The sequence below is a fragment of the Agelaius phoeniceus genome, chromosome 20, assembly GCF_051311805.1.
Source record: "Agelaius phoeniceus isolate bAgePho1 chromosome 20, bAgePho1.hap1, whole genome shotgun sequence".
Taxonomy (NCBI): Eukaryota; Metazoa; Chordata; class Aves; order Passeriformes; family Icteridae; genus Agelaius; species Agelaius phoeniceus.
Window position 1 is genome coordinate 4,646,197 of NC_135284.1, and position 25,838 is coordinate 4,672,034.

Consider the following 25,838-nt stretch of genomic DNA (forward strand, 5'->3'; position numbering starts at 1 on the left):
GCAGCACTTTGTGCTGGAGCTTCCCCTTGCTCTGTTCAGTGGGGTCTGTGGTCTCTGAAGTGCAGCTTGTCTGTACACACAGTCTGATATTTACCATTAGTCTTGATTTCTTTCTGTTTGAAATACTGGCTCCTGAAAAATAGGAGCTTTCTGATCATGGAGAAGCCACAGCATCAGAAATAGAATGGGAAAAGGGATCTGAGGGCCTAGGCTTGGGCACTGTTGGTTTTGGCAGCCAAGATATTTATTCTCAGGCTGCCTGTGCCTACTGTGGGGCAGCACTGGAGTTGGCACAACTGCTTATGGGGCCATATCACCCAAAATAACCACACGGAAAGGAAACCTTAAATCTTGTGTTGCTGCCAAAGCTCCCGAGCTGTGAAGCCGTGGGCTGGATGAAGACAGCAGCTCTTGGGGAAGCTCTGGGCTCCTTCCTCATTGAAGCTGTAGCCTCTTAGCCTGCTCCTCGCAGCATCCGCGGGTGTTTTGGAGCCGAGCAGCCCCGAGTTGCCACTGTGTGGCAGTGTTTGGCCTCGGAAGGACAGGAGCAGGAGCAGCCCTGGCATGGCAGCACCTCTGCCCCACATCCCCGGCCGGCAGGAAGGGAACAGCTCTGCTCCCAGGGGACGTGTGCCAGCGTTTGTGTGTCATTCTGGGGAAATGAGGCTAAATGTGTCATTGCCTGCCCAGTCCCTTCCTTGCCAGCTTCAGCCCTTGAAGAGGCAGAGGCAGGCTGTGTTCTGTGTTGGCCCTGATAGCTGTGCTCTGCAGGTAGCAGAGGGATCAGCCCTATGGCAGCTGATGCAGACCCACAAAACCCCTTTAACCCCCTCAGAAATGCCCTAAACCCCCTCAGTGCACCCCGAGACCCCCTCAGAGATGTCCTAAACCCTGATGATGCTGTCATCCTAAACCCTCTTGCAGACCCCTTTAATCCCCTCACATCCCCCCCTAACCCTGTCAGAGACCCCTCTGCACCCTCAAAATCACTTTAACACCCCTAAACTCCCCCAGGGATGTCCTTAACTCTCTCAGACATCCCTAACTCCCCTCTGGAATGTCCTAAACCACCTCAAAACCCCTCCTAAACCCCCTCAGAGATGCCCCAAACTCCTCTCAGTTTCTGGGCCAGAGAAGGGGATTTTGCAGGGCGGAATGGGTAAGTTCAGATGCCAGCAGCAGATATAACACTGCAAGCAGAGCTGTAACAGCTCTGGATGCATTCTGGGCAGGGTGTGGGACAGAGGCTATTGTTTCAAACCCAGCCACAGGTGGTTTGACTGTGAGGATGCTGGCTGTTCCACAGGTGGCAAGAAATCGACTGGGGATGTTTTCTGTCCTCAGTAGTCCCTGTCTTCACTGTGCAGGTGGTGAGGTGCCAGCCCTGTGACATGACACACTTTGGGAAAGGTGCTGCACGATTTGCTCTGCCAGGACCTGCTGCTGTGTGTGCTGTCCCTGTCAGCACACGCTTGCACATCTCTGCTCAGGATGCTTCATTCTCCCTTATGCAGCTCTGTACAAAGACCCCAAAATTGCTTTATTTCAGGGTCAGGAGCCCACAGGCTGGAGTTAGTGATGTGGGATGGCAAGGGTGGAAAGGCCAGCTCAAGCCACAGCCATTTCTGGGATGAGGGAAGCGTGTGGGGCTGGCAGCTTGCCTTGCACTGTGCTTTTAGGTAGAGGCTTGGCAGAGCTGCCTGTTTCACAGTTTGCTCCATTCCCTTTTCTAGGAAGATGCAGAACTGGAGGAGCACACCACCTGTGCACACCAAGGGGTGTAAATCTGTGTTTGGCCCCTTCCCCTGTCACTGGGTTTGGCACTGCTGGCACACAGAACGAGGGACAGTTTCAGGACAAGCTGAGGAGGTGTTTGAGTTGCAGCCTGGCTGTTTTGTGCTCAGGGTTTTGGCTGTTTTGGCCACAGCCTTTTGGGGTTTCATTCTGTGAACAGCTGCTCTCTGTGGTCTCTTGTACGTTGCACGTTTCTGGGTGTGCAGGGGCAGGAGGGCCCAGGCTGACCCTTCACCTGGCAATAACTGGTCACTTTGTGTGCAATTCTAATGAGAAATGCTAAAAAAGGAGGCTGAGCAAGTGAGCAGTTGTGGTGGTGAGCTGAAGAGCTGAACCTCTGCCATTTCTCCTCTGCCACTGGTTTCATTTGCCATGGCTCTGTATTCATCTTAAATCTGATAGTACTGTAAGCAGTTTGCTCTGCAGGCTGTGAATTGGTAAAGTAAACAGGGCAAACGGGCTGTCAGTCTCTTGAGAAAGTGCTAATATTACACTGAGTTTGAGATTTTAATCACTCCTGTCAGGAAATGCTGAGTTAAGGTTCTCACAATTGCTGCTGCCTGCTGCCTGTGCTCTGCAGTAGACACTTCCTTGTGTTACACACAGCATGCAGGCACTAATAAAGATTGCTGCAGCTAAGATTAGGGAAGAGAGGTTTTCCCTTGGCAGGCCAGTAATTGAATAATACTTCTCTCCAGATGGCTGAATACTTCATCATCATTAAAGAATTAAGTCTCTTAGCCTCTTTGTGAGAGGTCAGTCTTGTAGAACCATCAGAAGTTTGGTAGGGCCACCAGAAAAGCTCTTGGGAAAGCAAAGGGCAGAGTCAAGATCTGCTGTCCCAGCCCTGTGCATCAGCTGCAGGAACATTCCCATTTTCCTCCAGCCTGCTGGTCATGGATGGAGGTTTTGGGTTTGCCTGGAGCAACAGCTCCTTTGCAGTGGCAGAGAAATTGGGGTGGAATCATTAGCTCTGGAATTCAGAGCAGGTTTTAACTTCCATTTCTTCACCCAGACTTTCTTCTCAGCAGCAGGGAGTGTGGAGCACTGCAGCAAGGTTTCCATGAGTGAGCAGTAAATATCACCACGAGGCAATTTTGGGAATGCATGTGCAGGAGCTTGGGGCTGCCCAAGCTGCTTCCTCAACAGAGACCTCGTGTCATTAGTGAGAGGGTCCCTGTCCCATCCAGCTCCTGCATGTTTCACATCCCTTTTTCCTTGGTGATGTTTGTTGTTCCTGCTCTGTGCTCTTGTTCCTCTTGGGCAGCAGCCACTTGGGTGACTGGGCTGGCTCCTTCTCCTGCCTGGTTTCAATCCATGCAGTTTTTCATCTGCTGGAGCTTGGGCTTTTCATCTGGAGGAATAAAATCCCTTTTAGCCTGGGACCAGCTCTGCTGGGGCTTTCTTGGCCATTCTGCTCCTTTAGCCTGGACCAGTCACACACGGGGGCAGAAGTGACCCAGGTTCAGAGTTGGGGCTGCCTGGATGTCACTGCCTCTGCTCCCTGGGAGTGTCTGCTTTGTTCAGAGGCTGTTGTGGTGTGAGCTGGGTGTCTCTGAGCATGGCCAAGCTTTGCTCATGCAAATACACCCCACAGACACCCCTGTTTCTGAGAGCTTCCCCCTCCACTCTCAGCTCTTCCCCTCACCTTGTAACTCTGTTCCATTACACATGGCTAGAGGTAAGTGACAGGCAGAAGTGGAAATGATGTATTGCTGTAATGATGGTTGTTCTTCCATACAGATGCACAGAGAAGGGGCTGCTTGGGGAACTCATTATTTTTGGTGCATCCCTGCCAGGCTGGTGGGAGCATTTCTCCTCGCTGCCAGCATGGTTGGGTGGTTTCACTCAGGACACTGAAAGATTGATCTTTTCTTTGCAGACTCCTATAAATAATCTTTGCTGGATGAAGTGCAGGGCTCCTACAGGGCTCTCTCATTTGATCCTTCCATGGTGTCAGGTGGGCAAAGCCCTCAGAATGTTCCATTTTAGGATCTTGTGATCTGGAAAATGAGCCCAGGCAGCTGGGGCTGTGCCTGTGGTTTAGATGGGCAGGGTGAAAACACAAACTCGCTGCCTTCCCCCCACTGCTGGGGCATGGTTCCCCAAAAAGGTAACCCTGCAGGCTGCACATGATGTCCTTTTGCATGCTTTTAGGGGTTTTTTAACCCAAAACTAGATGCTGGTGCAGAGAGTGGAGGGAATGGGACCCAGTAGCCCAGCAGTGCCTGCACATGCCCTGTGTGCTGCTGCTGGAGCTGTTCCCACAGCAGTTAAACATCTGAGCCCCACCAGAGCAGTGGTGTAGATGTGTCCCCAAAGGGAGGGAGTGTCCCCTGGGGTCTTTCTCATGGAAGGAGCCAGTGGGATACACACAAGCTCTTAGAGTGCCAGCACCTTGTCACAGGAGGGTGACTTGTGTCAGGAAGTTTGTCCCCTCTCTGGTTAGACGCTCTCTAGTATTGGAGTGGGTGATTTTGAGTGAGGTGTGCTGTGCTCTGGGCTGTCCTTGCTGTCAGAGGATGGCAGTGCTTCCCCCCAAACCTGCTCCTGATCCACACCCTGCAGAGCTGCCAGCACTGCTGAGCCTCCCCTGCAGCACAACAACAAGCAGAGATGCACTCTGGGTGGGAATGCCAGGCACCAGCAGCCAGCTGAGGGCTGCCTTCCCTTATTTCTGGCCTTTATCCACCACCCACATGAGAGAACAGCAAGAGCTGTTGCATCCTTCATCTTTGTGCCCGAAGCGAGACTTGAGAGGGAGAAGTGTGGAGTTCCCTCTGTCCTGCCCTCATTTTCCTCACCCCCACGAGCTTGCAGGAAGCTGTTGGGTTTGGTTACTCATTCATGGAGGTCAGCACTAGGTCTGGGGTTTTTTTTTCTCTTTGTGTTTAGGAAACAGTTTACAAACTGTTTTGAGCACGGGGGAGCTGGTGGCGTGTGAAAGAGGCTTGTCAGCCTCTTTACTGCTGGACTTGCATTAATTCTCTGCCCTGCCTCCTTTTCTGTAATCTCTTTCTTGGTTGGCAGCATGAGTATTTCTGAGTGCTTTCCCCTGCCTGCAACCCCTCTGCCTCCTGATATGACCTCAGCCACCAAACCACCCTGGGGCTTTATTTTTACTCAAGCCGTTTTGTTTCGCGTGATGAGGTTGCTTTCTTTCCCTCAGCAGTGAGAAGAGATCTCTGCAGAGGAAGTAAAAGAGTGCCAGGCTGCAGTTGAAACTGGTTAAACACCAAAACCACACTCCTGGTCTCTCTGGGTTTGAGACGTGACACTCAGCCATGCAGTTCAGCCCTGGCTTTTTTTGCCTGCCAGTTTGTGCACCATCCCTGCTAGCACTTGATTTTTTTTTAATAAATTGTGTTTTCACTTCAAATTGCTGATAAAAACCTTCTCAGCTGCAATTCCTGTGCAATCCAGCCAGAAAACGCTGTTTCCACTTTGCCTGGGCCTGTGATGTTCTGTGGATGCTCAGTGCTGCTCCACCAGAGCCCAATCCAGCCTGTGCATTCATGTCATGTAGAACCCAAATAATCCTTTCCAGCACAACTTAACCTTTTGTCACTACCCAGAAAGTGAAGACTGAGCTATTTGTAACAGTTTCCAGAAGGTGGTGTTGATAATTTCCCCCCCCTCTTCTTCTTTTTAGTTGGTGGTTTTATTTAGCTGTGAAGAACAAGGCAGGGACTGATGTTGCCTGAATGGGAGAGACCCTGGCATGTTCTCCTTCTGGCAGCAGGCATCTGGTGCTAATGTGTGTGGTGGATCAGAGGTGGGAGCACTACAGGGACATCAATGACTTGTGCTTTGTGAGGGGCTCTGCTCCATCCCTGTGCTCAAAGAGGCTGCGGTGAGGGGAGAGAGACTTCGTGTTCCAACAAGCTTCTCATACCCCAAAACCAAATACAATCATGCAGAAACCGCCTTTCCCTGTCAGTCACTCTTCCCTCATTTCCTCTCCTGCTGGTGCTGATCAGGCAGGGATTTGTGTGTAACCAAACCCCTCCTGCTGCTGCACACGAGGCCTTTCTCAGAGCACTGGGTTTGATGATCCTGGTGCTGCACAGTGGTGTTGGGAGGGAGACTTTGCACTTGAGATGAGAACGCTGCCAGAATTGGCAGTACTGGTAAAGGAAGTAAAATATCTTAATAGCAGGATTGGGAGATTTTCCAGAGCAGGGTGAAGGCTGTAGACAGAGATTTCTCTGGAGATGTTTTTTGTTGTTTGTCTAACCTTGATCTTTGTCTGAAGTTGGCCCAGGCCAACATTTCCTGCTGTCTGCTGTAGACTTTTTGAGATTGGCACCTCGTATCCCACAGCCAAACCTCTTAATTCTGCCATGGGGAATGTTTATTCCTCTTCAGTGTTGAATGAGCCATTTCCAGACAGGCCTCCATCCCCTGTGGAGGTGGGTACTAGGAAAGGAACTTCCTTCCGGAGGATCAGGGAGTGGAACCTGCTGGACTCTGTGTCATTTCCTCTGTCCTTGGCTCTCCTCTTCCTCCCCAGCAGATTTCACTGCTGCATAATTCAAAGTGGAGAGGGAGATGCAGCAGGGTGGACAGCTACCTGTGGGAGCAGCTCCTGTTGTCCTGGGTGGGGATTGTGGGGATGTGAAGGCTGCGTGAGATAATGCTGTCATCCTTGTGGAAGGTTCTGTCTCTGCTCAGCCTGGTGGCCAAATGTCTCCTCTCTTGGCCCAACTCCATGCTAAACCTTTCAGGGTTCCATCTCTTCAGTCTTCACCCTTAATTTCTCACGTAATCTCCCTCCTTTGTGTTTAACCCCACGAATAATCTGCTCTGGAGTAGTAAAGAAGGCTGACAGCACCCTGAGCTGCCTCTGCAGCTGATCTCTTACAACCAGAATTCATCACACATTTCTCCGTGTCAGTTTTCTGTCACAGAAAGGTGAATGCTGTTTATTCCTGGCAAGCAGTGAGTGTTTGAGTACAAGCTGCTTTTGGTTGGGGCTGCTTTAGTGCACATGTGGCCTCCCCCTTACCTGCTGGACACAGAAAGCTCTGCCTGGGCTTTAGTGCTTAACCAGATGCAGCCTTGAAGAGCTGAGCTTGTATCCTAAACGACCTGCAGCACCAGAGCCAATTTGTGAAAAGTTTTGTGTCAAAAGTGAACTTGATATCTCAGCTGAGGACTCTCTGGCGTGTTTGCATAGATTCAGAGAGTTTATGGTCAGCAGGGACCATTAGATCATCTAGTCTGATCTCCTGTATATCACAGGTCCTTAAATTTCACCCTGCTACCCCTATATGAAGCCAAATAACTTGTCTTTGGCTCAAGCAGTACTTCCAGAAAGACATCCAACCTTGAGAATCCACCCTTTTCCTGGGGAGTTCATTCCAGTGATAACTGCACTGGTTTTGAGATGCTTTTACCTTATTTACAGAGTGAATGTTCCCAGTTTGTTCCCATGCTTTGCACTTCTGCAAGTGTAAAGAGCCCTTAAGTACCACGGAGGCACTTTACACCCAGCAATCCAATCTCCTCCCAGTCTTATTTTGATAACACTGAACAGATTGTGCTGATGAAATTTTTCACTGCAAGGCATCAGTTCTAGCCTTTGAATCTCTTTTATGGCTGTTTTTTTGGATCCTTACCAAATTTTCAGCATCCTTTTTAAAAATAAGGGCACTGGAGCTGGATGCAGTATTTCAGTGCCATCCCCCACAGGGCTGTATTTAGATGTGAATGTGCTGTCCAGTCCCTGCTCTGCTTGCACATCCAAGGGATGTGTTTAATCCTTTTTGCTGGACATTGCATTGGGAATTCAGCCATTGTGGTCCCTAAAGGCTTTGTGGAGAAGCTGCCTTGGGCACAATCTCCTGGAGGCTTCATTTTCCATGTGGTGCCAGATGAATAACATGACATTTGATGCTGGAAACCCCCAGATTTTGAAGCTGTTATAATAAACCCTGTGTGAATGTTCTGTAGCCATCATTACTTACTGCTCCAAACGGGCAGTTTGACAGCAGAATTTCCTTTTGTTGATTAAAAAATGTTGCTAGTGAGTCTCTACCATCCTCTCTCCACCCAGTTCAGTGAGGGTCCCTGAAGTCCTCTCTTTAAGAGGTTACTGAATCAGTTTATTCATTTAATGATAATATTTTTTCAAGAATGTTGCATATTACTAATTCATGGAAACCAAATTTAGACACAAGCTTGGTTGAAAAGGAAGTAACACACATAAAAATATTCTATTTGACCTGCTTTCGTTGAGTTGAACGTTCTGCTAGTAAATTTGTTACTAAATTATGCTGAATTTATTTAGAAGTCAGATACTTGTTCTGGAGCCAGTGAAGTTACCATAGCTTGATCTTTACGTTACTAAAGCAGATAATTTTCTTCCTTAACATTTTTCCTTTCACCTGCTCCCTGCTGGGATGAAGGAAGAACTCAAAAGCTCACTGCTTTTGCCAGGGAGCTTCTTAAATTCCTCTTTTTCTTTGCTGGGTTGATGGCTTGTAACTTTTATAGCTATGGAGCTGCTGCACTGCACAAGACCAGGGAGCTGCAGGAGTGTCTCAGTGTCTCTTTACCTATAAATTAATTTTTTTTATGCCTCAAGGCCATGATGCATCAGGGTTCCCTCTCTCTTCCGTGTCACAGCAAATTGGATTTTACGTTTGTGCAGTGTCTGATGTTAAGTAGCTGGATTTTCACTGGAATTGCTTTTACTGCTACAGAAATGAATCCATTTCAGTGCAGGACATTGCTCTGCTAAGCAGAAACCTGCACCAAACACGAGGCAGCCAAGGCAAGCCCTGTATCCATTTGTGGTTGCAGGTGGTATATGAAGAGAAGTGATTATGGTAATTAGCCCAGCTGGAATTTGCCCACAGCTCTGTGGGTACCTTGTAAACACTGCAAAAATGCCAGACAATTTTAACAGCCCTTTTGTTTCATCACCTTTATGGAGGTAGCCATTTGCACAAAACCCTTTCCACCAGCACTTTGGTGGGGTTGCACCTGTAGCAGTAAAAATTCTTCCTGCTATCCTGCCAGTTGAGCCCATTGCAGCATTCTGGGCTTTTCAGGAATCTCTATCAGTGTTGGACTGGGTGCTCTGAGAGAGCTGCCTGTGGAAAAAGAGGAATAATCTTAATGTGGTGTATCTAACTCTTGAGCTGGGAGTGAGAATATGGCACGTTTTGAGTGCCTGGATGTTATTTCACACAGTTCTCAGCAAGGAAGCTGTGCCTGGAAAAGCCTGACTGCCCAAGAAACCCTGAAAATATTTGGGATGAGTGTGGTACGTGTTTTGGAGCAGAGCTGTGTGGCTCTGTGGTCTGTATCCCAACCCCTTGTCACTGAGGAGACCCTTAGACTCAGGAGAACGTCCTGCTGTGCTCCAGGCCCTTCCACTCCAGTGGAGACAGCACATTTGTTACAGGCAGTTTTGCATCTGGTCTCTTGATTAATGGACTTGTCTCTTGCAGCCTATTTTGACTCTGACACCGCTTTCTGCTCCACAGATGCTTTGCTGATGTTGAAGAAAGTTTGCCTCACTTGATAAAGACCAGATCCTGGAATTTACTTCCAAACCTGAAGTAACAATTTTTAACTTGAAATGCTTTTTCCCCAGGAGTCACTTCTCCAGAATCTTTCCCTTATTTGGTGCCTCCTTCCCAGCTGGAGCTGATGCTCAGGTGCCAAAGCTCTGTGCACTCCTTGCCCGGAGACAAACGGGTTCCAAGCCCTGATCATGGCACTCCATTTCCTGTGCCCTGCAGTGGCATTTCCAGCATTGCTCTGCTGGGGTGGGGGACACCACTTTCAGTGCAGGATCTGGAGGTGAAGTGTTGCTTTCTTCTCTGCTGGCTGGAGACAAGGCAGACCTTTCCCGAAGCTGCTGTCAGGTCGTGCTCCCCCTGGCCTCGAGGAGATTTGAGCTGGCTGTTCAGCCCTGTTGCTATCTCTGCTCTTTTAGCTGCTCCACAAGAAGTTGTTAGTCACTGTTGATTCCTTCCATGGCAACAAATCCAGTTGGGTTGGCGGTGAGGTGTGTGAATGCTCCCCAAGCAGCGCTGGGCTGCTTCCTCTGGTGAGGTTGCTTCTTCCCAGGTGGATTTAGTCTGTCTGCACATGCTGACTCATGACAGCTGAAACAGCTGTTTTCAGCTTCAGGCACTACTGTGTGCAGGGACCCCTTCTTCTTCTTGACAGCTGGTTTGTTTTTGTAACTAATGCCTTCACTATATGCTCATAACTTCCATATCGGTGATGCCCGCTTTTCAGCTGCAAGGGCCAAAATCCAGTTTTTGACATAGTTTTGTTGTTGTATAAGCTTTTCTTGATGGGCTTTTCCCAAGTGGGCAGCTGGGACGATCCAAATTTGGTTTCCTGACCCAAGGAGCAGCATTGCCCACCAAGGGCAGCAGTGTCAGTACGCTGGGAGTCCTGGTCTGGCATCCTGATATTGGCATGAGGACCATTTTTGGGAAATTCTTGGAGGGGGCTGCCTTTGGGCTGCACAATCAGTGAGAAATTGTTATTATGGGTCTCGTGGTAGCACTGTCAGGGTAGTGAGCATGCTGACAATGCTTCTGGGAAGTGTTCCTCTCCACCATGTGAGTGCAGAGCAGCAGGTGACAGAACTTCCTCCTCTGTGCCAGGCCATTCATGGAGGGAGGTCGCTGTTTCCCTCTCCCCGTGAGAAGCTGAGTGTGATGGGAGGAGCTGGGAGGGCTCCCAGAGGCTGAGGGACAGGTGAGTCAGTAGAGAAACAGTCATCCAGAGAAAAGCCCAGTCAAAGCAGCCCCATGGCCTTTGCATGAACCCGAAGATGAAAGGTCCGAAGTTGAGTGATGAGCTCGTCAAAACCTCGGGGCTGTGAGAGAAAAAGTGGTGAAAAAAGTGTGAGGTGCCTGCTTGAGATGCCACAGTGCTGGGGCACACAGGGCTCTGCCTGGGCTTGCTGGGGTTGTGATTTAAGCTGGCAAGAGGCATGAAACAGGCTTCATTCCTAGAGGCAGGTATCACGTTTCCTAAAAACAATTATAAGTAAGCACATATCTCTGTCCCAATTCTCTGCTGGATGCTGGGGAGTGTGACTGGTTAGTCCTTGGGATTGTGAGTGAAAAGGCTGAGTGTGAAACTTGCTGTGAGAAAATGGGGGTGAAGGCAATGTCCTGACAAGCCCTCCTGGAGCTGGGTGTCTGTGGACGCACTCTGGGCATGTCCCTGCTGGGTGTCACTTTCCATTCAAGGTGGGGAATTCTGGTTTTCCCCTGCTGCCAGTAAAGTGTGGGGATTGCAGAGCACTCGTGGGTGAATGTGGGCCTTGGAGGAAAATTTCTGCCTCAATTTCTTCTTTCCCCCACCTGCAGCCTGCCCGTGAGTGTTGCTGTTCAGTAGAGATGGGTCAGGCCATGAACTCCTTAACTCCTTCTCTTTTCCATATTTCCCCTCAAAGGATGCAGAGCGTGGTTCCCTCTTCCAGCTCTTGCACAGGGTCTTGCTGTGGGGCAGAGCATTCCCCACCACCCCTCCAAGGCTCTTGCACTGGGCTGGGGGCTGTGATTCCTTAGGCTCTGTCTGTGTCAGGGTCTGTGATTTCAGCCAGGGCTGGTCACAAACCAGCTTTTTTGCCTCCACAAGCTCTTGCAGAAAAAAAAAAAAAAAAGACCTGTTAAAGGCTTCAAGCTCTCAATTACCATAGTGTCCTAAGGTGAAGAATCAGCTATATCCAGACTTCACTGCCAGAATGAATAAGGGCTTTGCTGTGCTGTCCCAGTATTCCCCAGTCTTTTCTGGGTTCCATCTGCAGAGTTAATAAAATGGTGGCAAATCAAGTTGAGTTCTAGTGGAAAGGGCTCTTTAGGGCAGCAGTAAAATAGTGAGTAAGCAAGAACCCCTTGCTGCAGGGGCCAGTTTAATTGGTCTGGCTTGTTTTATGAGACAGGTTTTATGTCTAAACTCGCACATGGCCCAGGAGCAGCTCTGCAGCAGGGCATCATTCTCCTGCATGGATCCTCCGGGAGCGCAGCCGGGTTAATTACACCTCACTGGAGGTGCAGAGCAGCTGGCATCAGTCATGGCTTGAGCCCAGGGGCTCAGCAAATGGGGCTGGGAGGTGGCACCAGAGCTAGGATGCCAGTGACAACTGTCCCCTGCAGCCAAGCCTGGCAGAGAGCTCGGGAGGCTCTGGTCAGTGCCTGCCCTGTGTCCTCTGCTCTTGGCTGGGCACTGCCACAGCCCTGCCAGGTGATCTTATCCTCCCCCTGTGAATGGAAGTGGGGGAGTTGAAGCTGTAAAAGCCCTGGGTGGATTGGAGCAGCGTGGTGGTGCTCTGGGTCGCTCCTGGTCAGCGTCTCCCTCGCAGCACTGGGGGCCTGGCTTTTCTCAGCACGCTGAGGCTGTGCAGGCACAGGCGAGAGAGGAAAACCTCCTGCTCTGGGGAAGGTAAAAGTGAGGCCAGTCCACTCCTGCTGTGACACAGCCACCCCCAGGGCCAGGCTGAGGGAGTGCTCACCCACCCACAGCCATCCTCAGAGCCGTGCAGATAAGGACTGGGAAAGCCCAGAGCTGTGCTGAGGGAGCAGAGGTGGCCTGCAGCAGAGTAAGTAATTATTCAAGTCAGGTTTTGGAGTCAGGGGACCAAAGCAGGGCAGGAAGCTGCCTTCACACTGTGTGCTGCATCCAGCTCCTTGTCCACAGAATCATGGAATGGTTTGGGTAGGAAGGGACCTTAAGGACCATCTAGTTCCAACCCCCCTGCCATGGGCAGGGACAGCTTGCACTAGAGCAGATTGCTCCGAGCCCCATCCAGCCTGGCCTTGAACACTTGCAGGAATGGGGCATCCACAGCTTCTCTGGGCAGTTCAGTGGCTGTTGAAAAGGCAGGCTCTGCTGGCACATCTGAACACTGTCTCTAGCACCAGATAAATGAGGGGGTGCAGCATCACCCCAATCCTCCCTGGCTTCTGGAAGCTGTTCCTGGCAGGGCACACACAAGTGTCAGAGCTGCTGCTGAGCTCTCTGTGCTGGCTGCTCTGCAGAAAAGTGCTGGGGAGGACATCCTGCTCCCTCTGCCTTGTCCAGCTGCTGCTCTGCCTCTGACACAGTCAGGAGCACGGAACAGGCTGCTGCTGGTGCTTGTGGGGCTGTGTTTTTCCATCAGTGGGAATGCTGCCTTTGGAGACTCCTTTTCCAGAACCACTTAGGCTGTGCTGAGTTTTGAATGGATGAGACAAGGGGAGGAGAGCTTTGCCTATCAGTGCCTGGGTGCAGGTATCAGCTGTGGATTGCTGGGGTGCAGGTTTGGGGTGCCCAGGGTGTGGGTTGGGGCTCCCGGGGTGCAGCAGCCCTGTGCAGGATCACAGGACCCGGCAGAGGGTGCTGTGTCTCCATCGCCTCTCCCGGCTCTGCTTCCAGCTCCAGCTGTTTGGCACTTGCCTCTGCCTCTGTGCATGATGTTTGTAAGAGTTTGGGCATGTCCATTTGGTTCCCATCTCCAGTGCCACCCCCAGCATCCAGGCCAGGTTCTTCTGTCACTGGGGACATTCTTAATTCACAGGAAATAGGAGAGAGTTTAATTGTTTTCTCCTCTCTCTCTTTTTTTTTCCTTTTTTTTTTTTTTTTTCCCATGCAGCTGAACAAAAGGTTCATCCTCAGTTTTCTCCATGCCCATGGGAAGCTGTTTACCAGGATTGGGTAAGTGTGCAGGATGTTTATTTTATTTTCCTACATTACAAGTCTTTTTGGAATTTAATATTGTTAGCAACTAAGCTGTGTTTGGAGCTGAGGGCACAGGGTGTGAATTCTTGCAAGCCTGGCCTCCTGGTTCTTATTCTCCTTACCCGCCCTCCAACCCACACTGGCTGGAGCTTGGGCTTTTCCTTTCCCCCACCTCAAAGCCCATTCCTGCCCATGCCCCAGGACCCTCTGGCAGAGGCTGAGCTCAGATGGTTCACACATACACAGGAGGGATTAGAGGCTGTTTTCTCTCTCTCCCATCACCTAACTGTGCCCCCTCCACTTGAATTTCTGGGTTTAACCCCCTCTCTTCCATTGCCCTCACCCAGTGCAAAGGTGGCTCCTGGGGGTCTCAGTGGCTGTTGCCTGTGAGGATCACAAAGCCATGGAGGCAGATCCATGTGCTGGCTGAAAGCTGCCATCCAGAGGGTGGCAAAACAAGCCTTGCCCTTCATCTCCTCGCAGCCATGTCAGTGAAAGCCCCATAGCTGAGAGCTGCCCTGGCTGTGGGAACTGGTTTATACAAAGAGCCCTTGGCAGGGGCTGTCAGAAATGGGTTTCAAGTAATTGAACAGCTCCCCTTGAAGCAAAGCAAGCCTGATCCCAGCCTGGGCTGAGATCCCAGCCCAGGGGACACCCTTGTGACCCCAAGGGCAGAGCTCAGCCTCGCAGCTGATGGGCTTCCCATGGAGCTGCCTCTGCTCCAGGTCCAGACTGGCCCTCACTGTGTGGGAGCAGCTGCTGAGGAGAGACCCCATGTGGGTCTCTGGCAGTGGTGGTCTCTGCTTGAGCCTGCCAGGAGCTCGGAAGCAAGCAGAGTCTCCTGAGCTCTCTTGGCTCTTTCATTCTTCTGTGGAACTGCTGGCTGCAGGTCACAGGGCTGAGAGGGTGCAACCTTTTCCAGGCTGTGTGGGTGCAAAGGGACAGCCTGTCCCTGCTGGGAACAGCTCAGATCCTGCCACACAGCAGCACCTCAGCACTTGCTGTCTCCAGTGCTTACAGGGGTGACCACTCAGGAAGGGCACTTTGGACCCTTCACAAAAACCAGGGAAGCAGGGGCTGGTGATTTGCTGGAGATCCAAGTGTCTGAGGGTCACTGCTGACCTCTCCCTGATTCACTGATTATCCCCTCATGGGCCACCAGGCTGGCCTGCAGCGAGGAGGCACAGCTGGGTGTCCTGCCTGCAGGAAAAGAGGAGGAGAGCTGCCAGAGCCCAGGGAGGGTTTGGGAAGTGCAGGGTCTGTGCTGGAGGGCAGAGCATCCGGGGAGCTGCTGGTCCCCGGCGCTGTGGGGCCGCGCTCGCGGTCGAGCTCCGCTTGAACGGATGCCAGCAGGGGATTAATGGGGATGTAGCAGAGATCAGTTGCACATTTGGCTCCTGAGGCTTTTGTGAAATTAAGATGCAGCGTTTCAGGCAGTTGCTTCCCAGGACAGTCATTTAGAAAACCCAAGTATGTTTAATGGTACAATATGCCCTGAAGTACTTAGAAGGGAACTAGAAAGTAATACCATGACACAGGAAGAGAAAATCGTCCGGCCCTGCTAAACAGCTTCCGTGCTTAAAATAGGTAAAAGGTGAGGAATAGCCAAGTCCTTTTTGGGCAGGATCTCTGGTGATTTATCTGGAAAAAATATGGAAAAGATGATGTTGTCCTAATTGGACTCTTGCTCCTAAAACCACAGGTAAGCAATTTATTAAAAGCTTCCGCTCGGCTCCTGACCTGCTGGTTCTGAGCTCAGTGGGGTTACTGCATGCTGTTCCAGATGTGCTGTGGTATCAAAGCACAGGTGGTGGAGCTAAGGAAGCCCTCACTCCTTGTTGTTATTCCTTGGCAATAATCTTCATCTCCTCAGTAACAACCCATCCTGCAAAGAGCTCCTCCATCCCCAGAGTGCTGTCTGCCCTAGGAGGATGTTGCTGAATACACTGGATGTGGTCTGAGATTTCTCAAAATTAGGAAGTCTTTAGAAGCAATCAGTTTGCTCTAATTCTCTGGCTGTGCCCCAAATACAGGGAAGTTGCCTTTTGCAGAGAAAGCAGTGCATTTGCACTGACAGAGCTGCTCCGTTCTGCACAGCTACAAAGTACAAGGAGACTGTTCCAGCCCATGTTTTTGGGAAGGTAACAGAGACTTTGAACTGCTCCAGCAAACACTGCCCAGGGAGAGGGTACCCTGCTGGTAGGCAGACCCAGGTGATGAAAAGCACCCATGAAATATGACTAAAAAGAAAGCCATTTCTATCTTTAAAAATAAAACTGTCACTGTCCTGAAGTCTGTTGGGGAAGCCCAGCAGAATTGCCCATGTGGGTTACCAGAAGTGGCTCATTAATCCAGCCCGTGGTGATATCACAAGATCTGAATCTCCTGGGGGGAAGATAGAGGAAATTGCTATGGAGGCCCCTGAGGTCGCCTGCCCCAGCTCCAGATGCCTCACCCTCTGTGGATTTTGGCTCCCTCACTCCCATGTGGGCACTTGAGAATGTAACTCATAACTGGTGTGGGCACTTTCTGGAAGATATTCAGTCTGCTGGGTCTGGCTGTGGCTTTTTCTAGTGTAGGAACAACAATCAATACAGCAAACTCTGCAGAAGAGGCAGTGGGACAGGAGGACCTCCCCTCACAGTAGTTCCCAAGGTTTTGGGCAGCTTCTTGGTTATAAAATTGTCTTCATGGGATACCAGGTGAGGACTGTTGTGAGCAACCACACCTCAGTCATTTTCGGGGTGTGACTGCGCTCTTTGCAATAATTTCTGGGAGCTTGCTGAGGATCCAACAGCTTTGATAAGTGGCCTCAGCTGATTCCCTCAGCGATGAGGAGCAGGATAAAGGTGTCAGATTTCCGTGGGTGCTTGTGAGGGGTGTTGAAAGCTCACCCCATCCCCAGGCGTGGCCCCGCAGCCGCGGGCTGCTGTGTCCTGACGCGCGACAGCGGCGCTGCGGCTGCGGGGACCCGCTCCAGCTTTGACACTGTCAGCAGCTCCGCCAGTCTGAGAGTCCCTGTCCTGTGGGGCTCGAAGTGATGAAGTTTAGGGGCTCAATCACAGTGCTGGAGAGTGTGTAGCCTGGGGGAGACAGGGCTCGGTGCCATGTTGCAGCGAGGAGTTCTGGAGGAAGCACACTCTGGCCGGTGTTCAGTGCACTGGAATTGCCACATCCGCAATGTGGCACCAGTGTGTGCATTTTGCTGCAGCCTTGGGAGTCCCATGGGCTGCTCCTGGTCCAAGTGAGCTGCTGGCCCCTTGGCACCTCTCCCAGATTGGTAGAAGTCAGTAGAAAAAAATGGTTGGTCAGAAATGACTCATAAAGGCCGTGTTTTCCTGCCAAAAGAATGCTGCCTGTCGATCACAGAGCAGTCCCTCACTGCCCTCTCAAAGGAAGCAGCCTGCACCTTCATTCCCCACAGCTCCTGGCTGGGAGACAGCACCCCAGGGATTCCCTCTTCCCTAGGAGATGTGATACAGGCTGAGCCATGCCCACCTCCCAGCCCTTGTCTCAGGGCACAGCCTGCTCTCAACAGCCTCTCTCCCTGTCTGCAGGATGGAGACTTTCCCTGCCGTGGCCGAGGAGGTCCTGAGGGAGTTCCAGGTGCTGCTGCAGCACAGCCCCCCTCCCATCGGAAGCACCCGCATGCTACAGCTCGTGGCCATCAACATGTTTGCAGTGTACAACTCCCAGCCCAAAGGTACCACGTGCTGCTGGAGGGGAAACTGGATGGGGATCAGCCATTCCCCACGTGGAGAAGGGTGGGGGACACACCAGATGGGGAGGTGGGAGTGGTGGTTGGATGCCTGTGGGTGTCAACACAAAGGGACCTTGGCTGGGCCTTTGGAGCTGGCTGAGGTGTCTGAGGAGTGGGGAGGCATCGCATCCCCCTGGAGCCTGAGTCATCAGCACAGAAGGAAAATGCTGCTTTGTGGCTCTGCCTTCCCAGCATTGAAGCTGGGCCCTGCTCAGTGCCTGTGCTGGCACCAGGAGGGCTGGGACAGTCTCAGAGGCCTCAGCTGTTGGCTGTGGCTGCCTGTGTCCAGGCAGGTGGGTGGGGATGTGATGCCACTCTCTGAAACACTGGGTTGGAGCCTGTGCCCCGTGGTAATTCAGAGAACAACACAGATCTAGTGTTAATTACTCTCCTCCTCTCACTTCCTCCATCCACCCAGCAGCCTGGATGGTCTCTACCATTGACAAGTTTAATGTGCTGGGCAACAGAGGTGCCACCAAACCAGGACCTCTTCACTGAGTTTAAAATGATGCTTCCAGGGATTGTACTTTCCCTGTGTCCCCTCCAACATGCACTCAGCAGCAGGTACCCAGGTCTGCCTGAGCTGTGAGTTTGGGAGCAGGGATGGGGCTGCTCTCTCTGGGTGGGAGGAAGCAGCATTTCACATCCTGATGCCTTAGGATTTAGATCCCAAATATGAAGGCCTCCAGCTGATGGATTTCAGCTAAGGCCAGCATGTGGGTGATCAGGCTGAGCCCCAGAGAGCTGCTGCTGGAAGATCCCTCCGTCATGAGCCAGTTGGCCACTGCTCAGGCTGGTGGTCAGTGGCCAAGGTCAGCTGATGGAGCAAACCAGCACCAGCTGGAGGGCTGGGAAGTGGCTTCTGTGGCTGTGCCTGCCTTGCAGGCACTCTCCTCTCCTGGGGGGAGCTGTCAATCCCACTGGCGAGGCAGCCATGCCCTCCTGCCTGCCAGATGCCAGCCAGTGATGGCGTGTTTATCTTTGAGCTGCAAAGTACTTTGTGATTATAAGCAAATGCCTCTGCGTGACAGTAATTATTGTATTCATAATATTAATAATACCCCTGGTAGGTGAATTAATAGTGGTGTCTGTGCCACAGACAGGGGCGGGTGGGAAGCAGAGGATGAGATTTGTCTGGGATGGATGGCAAGCCCCTGTGGCAGAGCTGGAAGCAATCCCAGCTCTCAAACCACTGGGCTGAGCTCGTCCCTCCACAGCCGAGTTGTGGATGTGTGAGAGTGACGGAGGGAGTGCTTTTTATCTCATGAAAAATAAGTATTCTCAGAGTTTTCTGCCTCCTGTGTGGGTAGCTGCCAGCTGCTCCCAGCTTTTGGATCTCTGGAGAAAGCAAACCTGTTCCTGCCGGGGCCCACGGGCTGCGTGCGGAGCAGGTGGCAGCTCCTGGAATGCCTGCAGGTGGGGTGGCACCACGGCTGCCATCTGATGCCAAGGGCCCTTCAGGGATTTCCCTGAGGGCTCTTTGCTCTGGTGACCCTGAAATATCGCTGAGAGTGGTGTTGGCAAAGCAAACCCTGCTGTCAGCACAAACGCCCCGGTGGTCTCGGAGCGCTCGTACGCCGAGTGCTGGCACAGCGCAGGTCGGGCTTGCTGCCGACGCTGCCATCCTGGGAAGAGCTGGGTGCAGATGGAAATCAAAAGCAGAACAGCAAAGGGGCTGGAGTTCTGTAGGAAGGAAGGCAGGAATGTTGGAAGGATTTCGGAGTCCCCTGCGTGGAGCGAGGGCGCTGGCTCGCTCCCCAGGCTGCTGTGGGCAGAGGCCTGGGGGAGCGCGGCAGGAACGCTGTCGGGAAGGTGCTGTCGGCTTTCCATTTCCCAGCACATGAGTCACCTCCCTGTGCTGCAGCAGCAGGGGTAGCAGGGAGCCCGGGGGCCGAGCCGCCCCTGTGGGCCTGTGGGAGGCTGGCAGGACGCAGGGAGCAGCAGTCCCACCCTGCCTGCATCCCAAATTGCCAGGAAGCGTTGCTGGGGAGCCGGCTGGAGTCAGAGCTTGGCCGTGTCCACTCCACAGAGCTTGGATGTAACTTTGCAGTTGGACCAAACAGCCTCCGGAGATCTCCTCCTACTGAAATCCTCCTGCAAATCTGGGAGCAGAGCGTGTCTGTGTCCTTCCCATCTCACGGGCCTGACACTCAGTTTGCAGTAGCAGGAGGAGATCTGTGGGTTTGGGGCTGGGAGGGAGGTCTGGCCTCTCTCCCCTGCTGTCCGGGGGTAGCTGCTCCCTCCCTTTCCTGCTGTGTATTTCCAGGTCTCTGGAGCCCCAGCTACTCCTGAGAAACTTGTAAATGTGCTTCTTGCTCCATGTCTGGTGTGTAACAAATCCCTGGTGCCGAGATCTATTGGTGCTGGCAGTCATGGGGTGGTGTCACTGGCACAACAGTCACAATGTGGGGAATTCTATGAAATTCTTAACCCCTGAATAAGAACTTTTAAGTAAAGAGTCAGGTAATAAGAAAAAGGGAACCTAAAATTAAATGCTGTGTTAAGCACCTGTCCTCCCTCTTCCTCAGACTTGCACCAAACACAATCCTGCCCCATCTCAGCCTCAGTTTCTCCAATTTTTGGATTGTGCTTGGTCTGTCTCAGACCTTCAGTGAAGATGTGGGCAGCACAGGAGGTTGGGGCTCATGCATGATAGTTTGTATCTGCTGCTCTTTGCTTTTTTGCTCCTATTCTTTTGCTGTGGTGTGGGCTGGCCGTGACCCCTCAGGGGTGCCCTGTCCTGGCACGTGTCCCCTGTAGGATTTGTGACATGTCCTCTGTGTCTCTTCTCCCAGCCACTGCCACTTTTTCATAAGCCAACCAACGCCAACCGCAAGGTCGCCGTGTGCTCTTCTGACAGGGTGACTTTTTTTGTGCTGTGTTTAAACTGGTTTCAAAACCAGCCAGCTGTGAGCAGCATGTGGCATTTCACATCCTTCTCCCACGCAGCTCACTGCTGTGGTTACCTGAACCCTGCAGTGGGTGCCAGGGCTCAGGTAAGCACAGACAGGGCTCCGTGGCCTGTGCCCAGTGCAGCTGAGCTGTGCTTGTCCCCAGGGACAGCACCAGGCACGCTGGAGCTGGTCTCAGCTGCCTGTGCAGCCGGGCAGCACTGGGAAGATCCTGGGAGATGAATTGGATCTGTTGTTTTCTCTGACAGAGGAAGCCAAAGAATTCCCACATGAAGTGCATCCCCTGCTGTTCAGCATCAAACAGCGTGTTCCTGCTTTGTCCAGGGAGGCATGCAGCCAGTGAGGGTCCCACTGACCCGGCTGCCTCCTGTCAGGAGCGCTTCAGGTGTGAAAATGCTTCTTGCAGACCTCAAACCCGTGGGGCAAGGAGTGCCCACCTAGGGGAGGGAGGCAGAGAGAGGTGGCCACTCTACATGGCAGAGACTTGCAGTTGCTGGTGCTTTCCAGGGTGGGACATAGGTGACCAGCCAGTGTTTTGGGCCATCCTGGGCTCTGGCTGGGGCGGGACCATAGTGGGGTGGCCCATTTTAACAGTTTGGTAGCCATCTGCACAACCAACTCACAGAGAAGTTTGGATCCCTTTATCCCGACCACAAACACTCCAAGAATTTTAATTTTTTTTTAATTCTGTAATTTGGGGAAATAAAACTCTGGTTTCTGAAAAGACTAATTGAAGCCGTGCTTGCGGCAGGGGCATCTCGGTGAGTGGAGAGAGAGGAACCCCCTCCCAGCCCATCTGTGCCCAATTTACTCCAATCTGGCCTCTCTGAGGCTTTTTTCTTTCTCTCTCTCTTTAATAATTTGTTTTATAATTCCTGGAATCAAACCCATCTCAGACACACTGTTTTATTTTACTGTATTATTGGATTATACTTCCTATAAATCACTGGATGTTATTCATAGGCCACCACCAGAATAACTTCCCCTCTCCCCCCAAATCCCCCCCCTGACAGCCGTGCATTCCAAACAAGCACACACCAAGGTGGGGGTGCAGCAGCACGGGGCACCCTAGAGACACTTCCCGGAAATCCCAGCAAATTTGCCTGGCTGTGGGTGTGAAGCATCAGGCTGCAGCACCTGGATGCCTTCTGGCACTCTGGGCCGGTGGAGTTGTGCAGTGTGGAGGTTGTTAGGAGGTCGGGCTTAGGTGGAAGTGGAGAGGGGAGGGGGCTGCCATATGTGCATCCTCAGCACATGTAGGGAATGAAGTTGCATCCCCCAGGGCCGAGCAGAGTCAGGGCACAGAGGCACAAGGAGGGTCTGGCCGAGTGCGTTGCTTTAGCTGAGGATTGGGAAAGTGGAAAGTGACAGTTTGGGCAGGGTGAGCCGTGCACAGGGCAATCTGCTGTGCCAAGGAGGAAAACCTACTAGCTGTGCCCAGGCAGAGGGACTGTGCTCATCTGGGTTTGAGGAGGGCTCAACGTGGCATGGGCAGGCTGAGCTTTGCTCTGCAGACCCTGAGTCTGTCTTCTTGAGTGGAACAGGGCTAGGTTCTCTGTGCAAGGTGGTGTCAGCTGGGAAACCTTGAAGGCTCGTGCAGAAAGGGAGGTTTCACAGCAGCAGCTTCCGAGCCCTATCTGTGGCTTTTGCCACACTGGTGTCCTGAGACCTGGGTCGAGCAGGTCGGTGCTGCAGGGGCTGGAGAGACTCTGCCTGGCTCAGAGAGGAGCTGCTGCCACACAGCTGTGACTGCAGCCTGTGCAAGGGTTTGCTAAGGCACGTGGCCCTGCTTGTTCCTTGAACACTGACACCAGCTTGAGATGCGGATCTTGCCCAAATCTTGAGATACACACAAGGAAAGATCTGTAGGTCAGTGCAAATCCCCTGCAGCACTTAAGCAGGTCCAGGACTTTCTGTTTTCATTGGGGAGGTCAGAGCTCTGAGATGAGGCTGTGCTGTGGTAACCAGCAGCCAGCTCTGCTGCCATTCCACCCTCCTCACAGCCCCGTGCCGGACACGGCAGGTCTCGCTTTGCTGACCACACCTGCTCAGGCTTGCAGCCTGAACCCTTAAAATATCCCTAGAGATGATGCAGAGGCTGGTGGTGTCTGCCTCAGCTCTGACCATTGCCACAGGCTCGTTTGTGCCGCTCAGACCCAGCTCTGCTCAAAGAGCTGACTGCAGCATCAGAGAGGCTCAGAGGAAGCACCTTTTGATCACCTGCGGCAGCCTCATCTCCACCTCTTCTCGTGAAGCTCTAACCACATCTTGCATGTTGGAGCTGACAAAAGGTGGGGGCAATCGACTGCAAGAGAGTCCAGTGTATTTGCCCGAGTTTAAAAATAAAGCAGTGCTGTGGGTAACTGCCTTGGTTTGGTGGAGTTTTAAAATTAGGCACAAAAGAAAGCTTAATAAACCTTCGGCTATAGATAGCAGCAGAAGCAACTTGATGTGTCCCTATCTGGGGAGCTGGACTGAGTCCTTTTCTCTGAATTCCCCTCTTTGTGTGATAAATACACACTTCAGCTGTGGGCTCTGACACCTTTGGGCTAAACAGCCAGGAGGGTGATGAAGATGTCACATTGCAGGGCTGTGCCGGGGGGACGCTGAGCATCTGCAGCCCTGTGCTCCGTTGAGAGCAGAGCCTGAGGTCCCTCCACCTGCCTGGGGGGCTCAGTTTGTAGTGCAAAGCCCACTTGATGCAGGGAGGCTAGAGTTGAGCAGTTTGACATCTGGCTTTCTCTGGGTGCTGGGGCTTTGGTTGATGTACAGCAGTTGTGGACTGAGGTGTGTGCACTGAGATCTCCAGCTGCACCTGGAGTCACTGTGTGACTTTCCCTCTGAGACTGGGCAGTGCTGTCTTTAGTGAGGTGGTGTTAAGACATAACACTTCCCAAGGCCTTAAGTTTGGAGGAACTGGATGTTTAATTTATCCTTCCCCTCCTTTTACATTACTGCTTGTATTTGCTTTGCATTTGAGTGGTTTTTCAGAGAGGAAACTCAGAGGGCTGGCTGATTCTGGTGTCCATCCTTCCCCTTGCTGCCTGCCTTGCACTGAGGCTCCTGAGCGAGCTGGCTCTTTGATGCCACTGCCTTTGCAAAGGGCTTTTACACTGAATTTAGTGTTATTCAGTGACATCTGCTACTCCCTGTGTCCAGACACAACCCATACCCTGAGATGGGTGAGTAGGGGGAAATGCTGAAGTGGTTCAGGGAGTGCTACCTGCATTGCTCATCTCAGGAGCCACACAGCTTCCTGTGCTGAGCCTCCTAAGGGACACGTACGTGTCCAGAGATGGCAGCTGACCCTCCAGGGTTTCTCCTCTGAGCCACTGGAAGTGTTGGAGGTTGGCACAGTTGCTGGGAACTGTCGGCGCCTTTCCCTTCAGGGAAGGAAGCTGTCTCGGACTTGAGACACATCAGTAAAGTTCAGGTAAAATAATTCTGGCCCAGATGTATCTTCAGAGTCTTGCTCTCGGGCTCTTGAGGCTGGTGGCAGCAATGTTTAGACCAAAGTCTTCCTTTGCTTATTCCCCTCTGTTTCCTGTTTAAAAGGCAGATTGTCACATATTTGGGGATTTATTTACCGTAATTGGAGTTATTTTCCTGGCTGCTGGCTTCTGCCCTCTGATGCAAGACTCCTTAGTGAAACGTGTGTCCAGAAAGCCATGTGACTTTTTTTTCCCCTTGCCACAAGTGCCAGCAGGAGATGCAATAATCAACGCGCTGCAGGGAATTTCCACTGGCAGTTCAGGTTTCTGAAATCTAGACCTTGGCTTGGGAGGCAAAAGATTGAGCAGGGCTTTGTGGCAGGGAAGGGAAAGGTTTCCAGCAAAATTGAGCGTTTGCTGGTGTGTCAGACTCTCCACTCCTGCCCTCCAGCTCAAGTGCAGCAAAGTCCACATCAAGTGATGTTAGATGAGCTTGCTGGGGGCTTCTGCCTGGTCTGCCTGTCACACAAGCACATCCTTACATCTGCCCTTGAAGCTGTTCCACGAGGTGATTGCAGGATCTCATTTCAGGGCAACAAATCGAGGGGAAATTATTTGTAAACACAAAGCCTGAGTCTGCTTTAGAGCCAAGCTTCAGCAGGCCAAGCAGCAAATCAGGACAATCAGTGACAGGTGAGGTGAGGTTGGAGAGGCTTTGCTGTGGTTCCAAGGCATGGCCAGCTCTGCAAACACTGAATCCAGCCACTATTTTGATGAAGAAGCAGCGTTGCTGTGTAAAATGAAAGGCAGGAAATGGAGCAGTGGCACACTGTGTCCATCTGTCCTGCTGTGGAGCAAGAAAGGAGGTGCTCAGGCAGCTGTCCCAGGTCTCTGTATCTCCCCAGCTTTGGTGGTGGAGAAAGAGGGGTGCCAGGCAGTCAGGGCGAGGTGCACCAGGTGCAGCAGCTTTGGTGAAGCTTTAGATGTTTGCAGCGTGACAGGAAGTCCTTTTGCTTTTGAAGAGATATTTCTGATTCTTTAATGTGCCTTGCACCTTTGATTTCCTCATGCTTTTAAGTAGCACCAAGTCAATTACTGTATTTCTGTTTAATTCTCTGAGAGAACACTGTATAATTAGGCTAATTATGCTGCTTTGTGAAGTTGTAAAACTCCTGATTGAGCTTGAGGGGCTGTTTTATAACCTTCCAGGTGTAGGCAGGGGGGGCTGCCCGCCCCGTGCCCTGTGCAGGTTTGGGTGCAGCCTGCCAGCTCAGTGAGGGTAGTTCCTTCCCAGGGGCTGCCCCACAGGCTCATCCCCTGCCAGCTCCATCCTGCCTTCCTCTTTTCATGGGCTGCAGTCCCTCTGGGAATGCTGTGCCCAGTGCTAGGGGAGCTTGTTGGGATCCCTTTTTGCGTTAATGTTGAGATCAGGAATGGCAGCACAGCTGAGGCTGTTTCTGCTCTTGAGTGTGTCTGAGGAGGTGACCCCATGCAGATTATGGTGTGGGGATCTTTTATTTTCCCTGATTAGGCTGCATGTGCCCTGCAGTGGGCTCTTGGCAGCACAGAGCTGGCTCTGCCTGTGCTAGGTGACAGTCAGAAGGAAGGTGTGACCTTCAGGTGTCACCCTGGCTGTGTGATGCTCACTCCAGCTTCACTGACCAGGACAGCTTAACCCCGGCTGAGTGACAGCCCTGAAGGCACATGGCCCATCTCTAATGGAATGGTCATTTTTAATGCTGGTTGCTGTGGTGATGATGGCCGTGGTGGCCTTAGGGCTGGCTGGTAGGTGACACACAGGGTACAGAGTGATTTGTCTGCCCCAGGGCTCTCAAGTCCCATCTCAGAGAAGCAGCCAGGAGCACATCACTGTGGAATGGGAAGGAGATACCCCACGGGGATGGGTTTGGCTGTGGAGTTTCTCCATTCCCCCTTCTCCCATCCCTCCTGGGATCATCTGGCCCCCTGACCCCGGCCCAGTGAACTCCTGGTGCTTCTCTGCCAGCCCCGGCAGCGGAGCTGGGGCGTCTTGCGAAAGCAGCGCCTGCTCCCCAGCTAATGGCACGGGGCTGGAGAAGGAGGCTCCGGCTGCCAAAGGCGGGTTGGGAACAGCATAAACCCTTCAGCCCGAGGAGCCAAGGGCTGACAACCCTCGTGCCTGGTGCTGGGAGCCGAGCTCATCCCGCCCGCCCGGGGGGCCCCAAGCGCGCTCGGGGCCGCGGCGGAGAGCGGCCAAAGGCG

The 25,838-nt window shown here is 52.2% G+C and overlaps 1 protein-coding gene across 3 annotated transcripts in view; it reads left to right on the top strand.

Moving 5' to 3' along the window:
* Positions 1 to 25,838, top strand: part of SMG6 (SMG6 nonsense mediated mRNA decay factor) — a 107,971-nt gene that overhangs the window by 12,467 nt on the left and 69,666 nt on the right. For all 3 annotated transcript variants that reach the window (XM_077188674.1, XM_054646859.2, XM_054646860.2), the window contains exons 9-10: positions 13,409 to 13,470; positions 17,052 to 17,197. In XM_077188674.1, the coding sequence (XP_077044789.1) occupies positions 13,409 to 13,470; positions 17,052 to 17,197 (208 nt within the window). The remainder of the gene's footprint in view (positions 1 to 13,408; positions 13,471 to 17,051; positions 17,198 to 25,838) is intronic.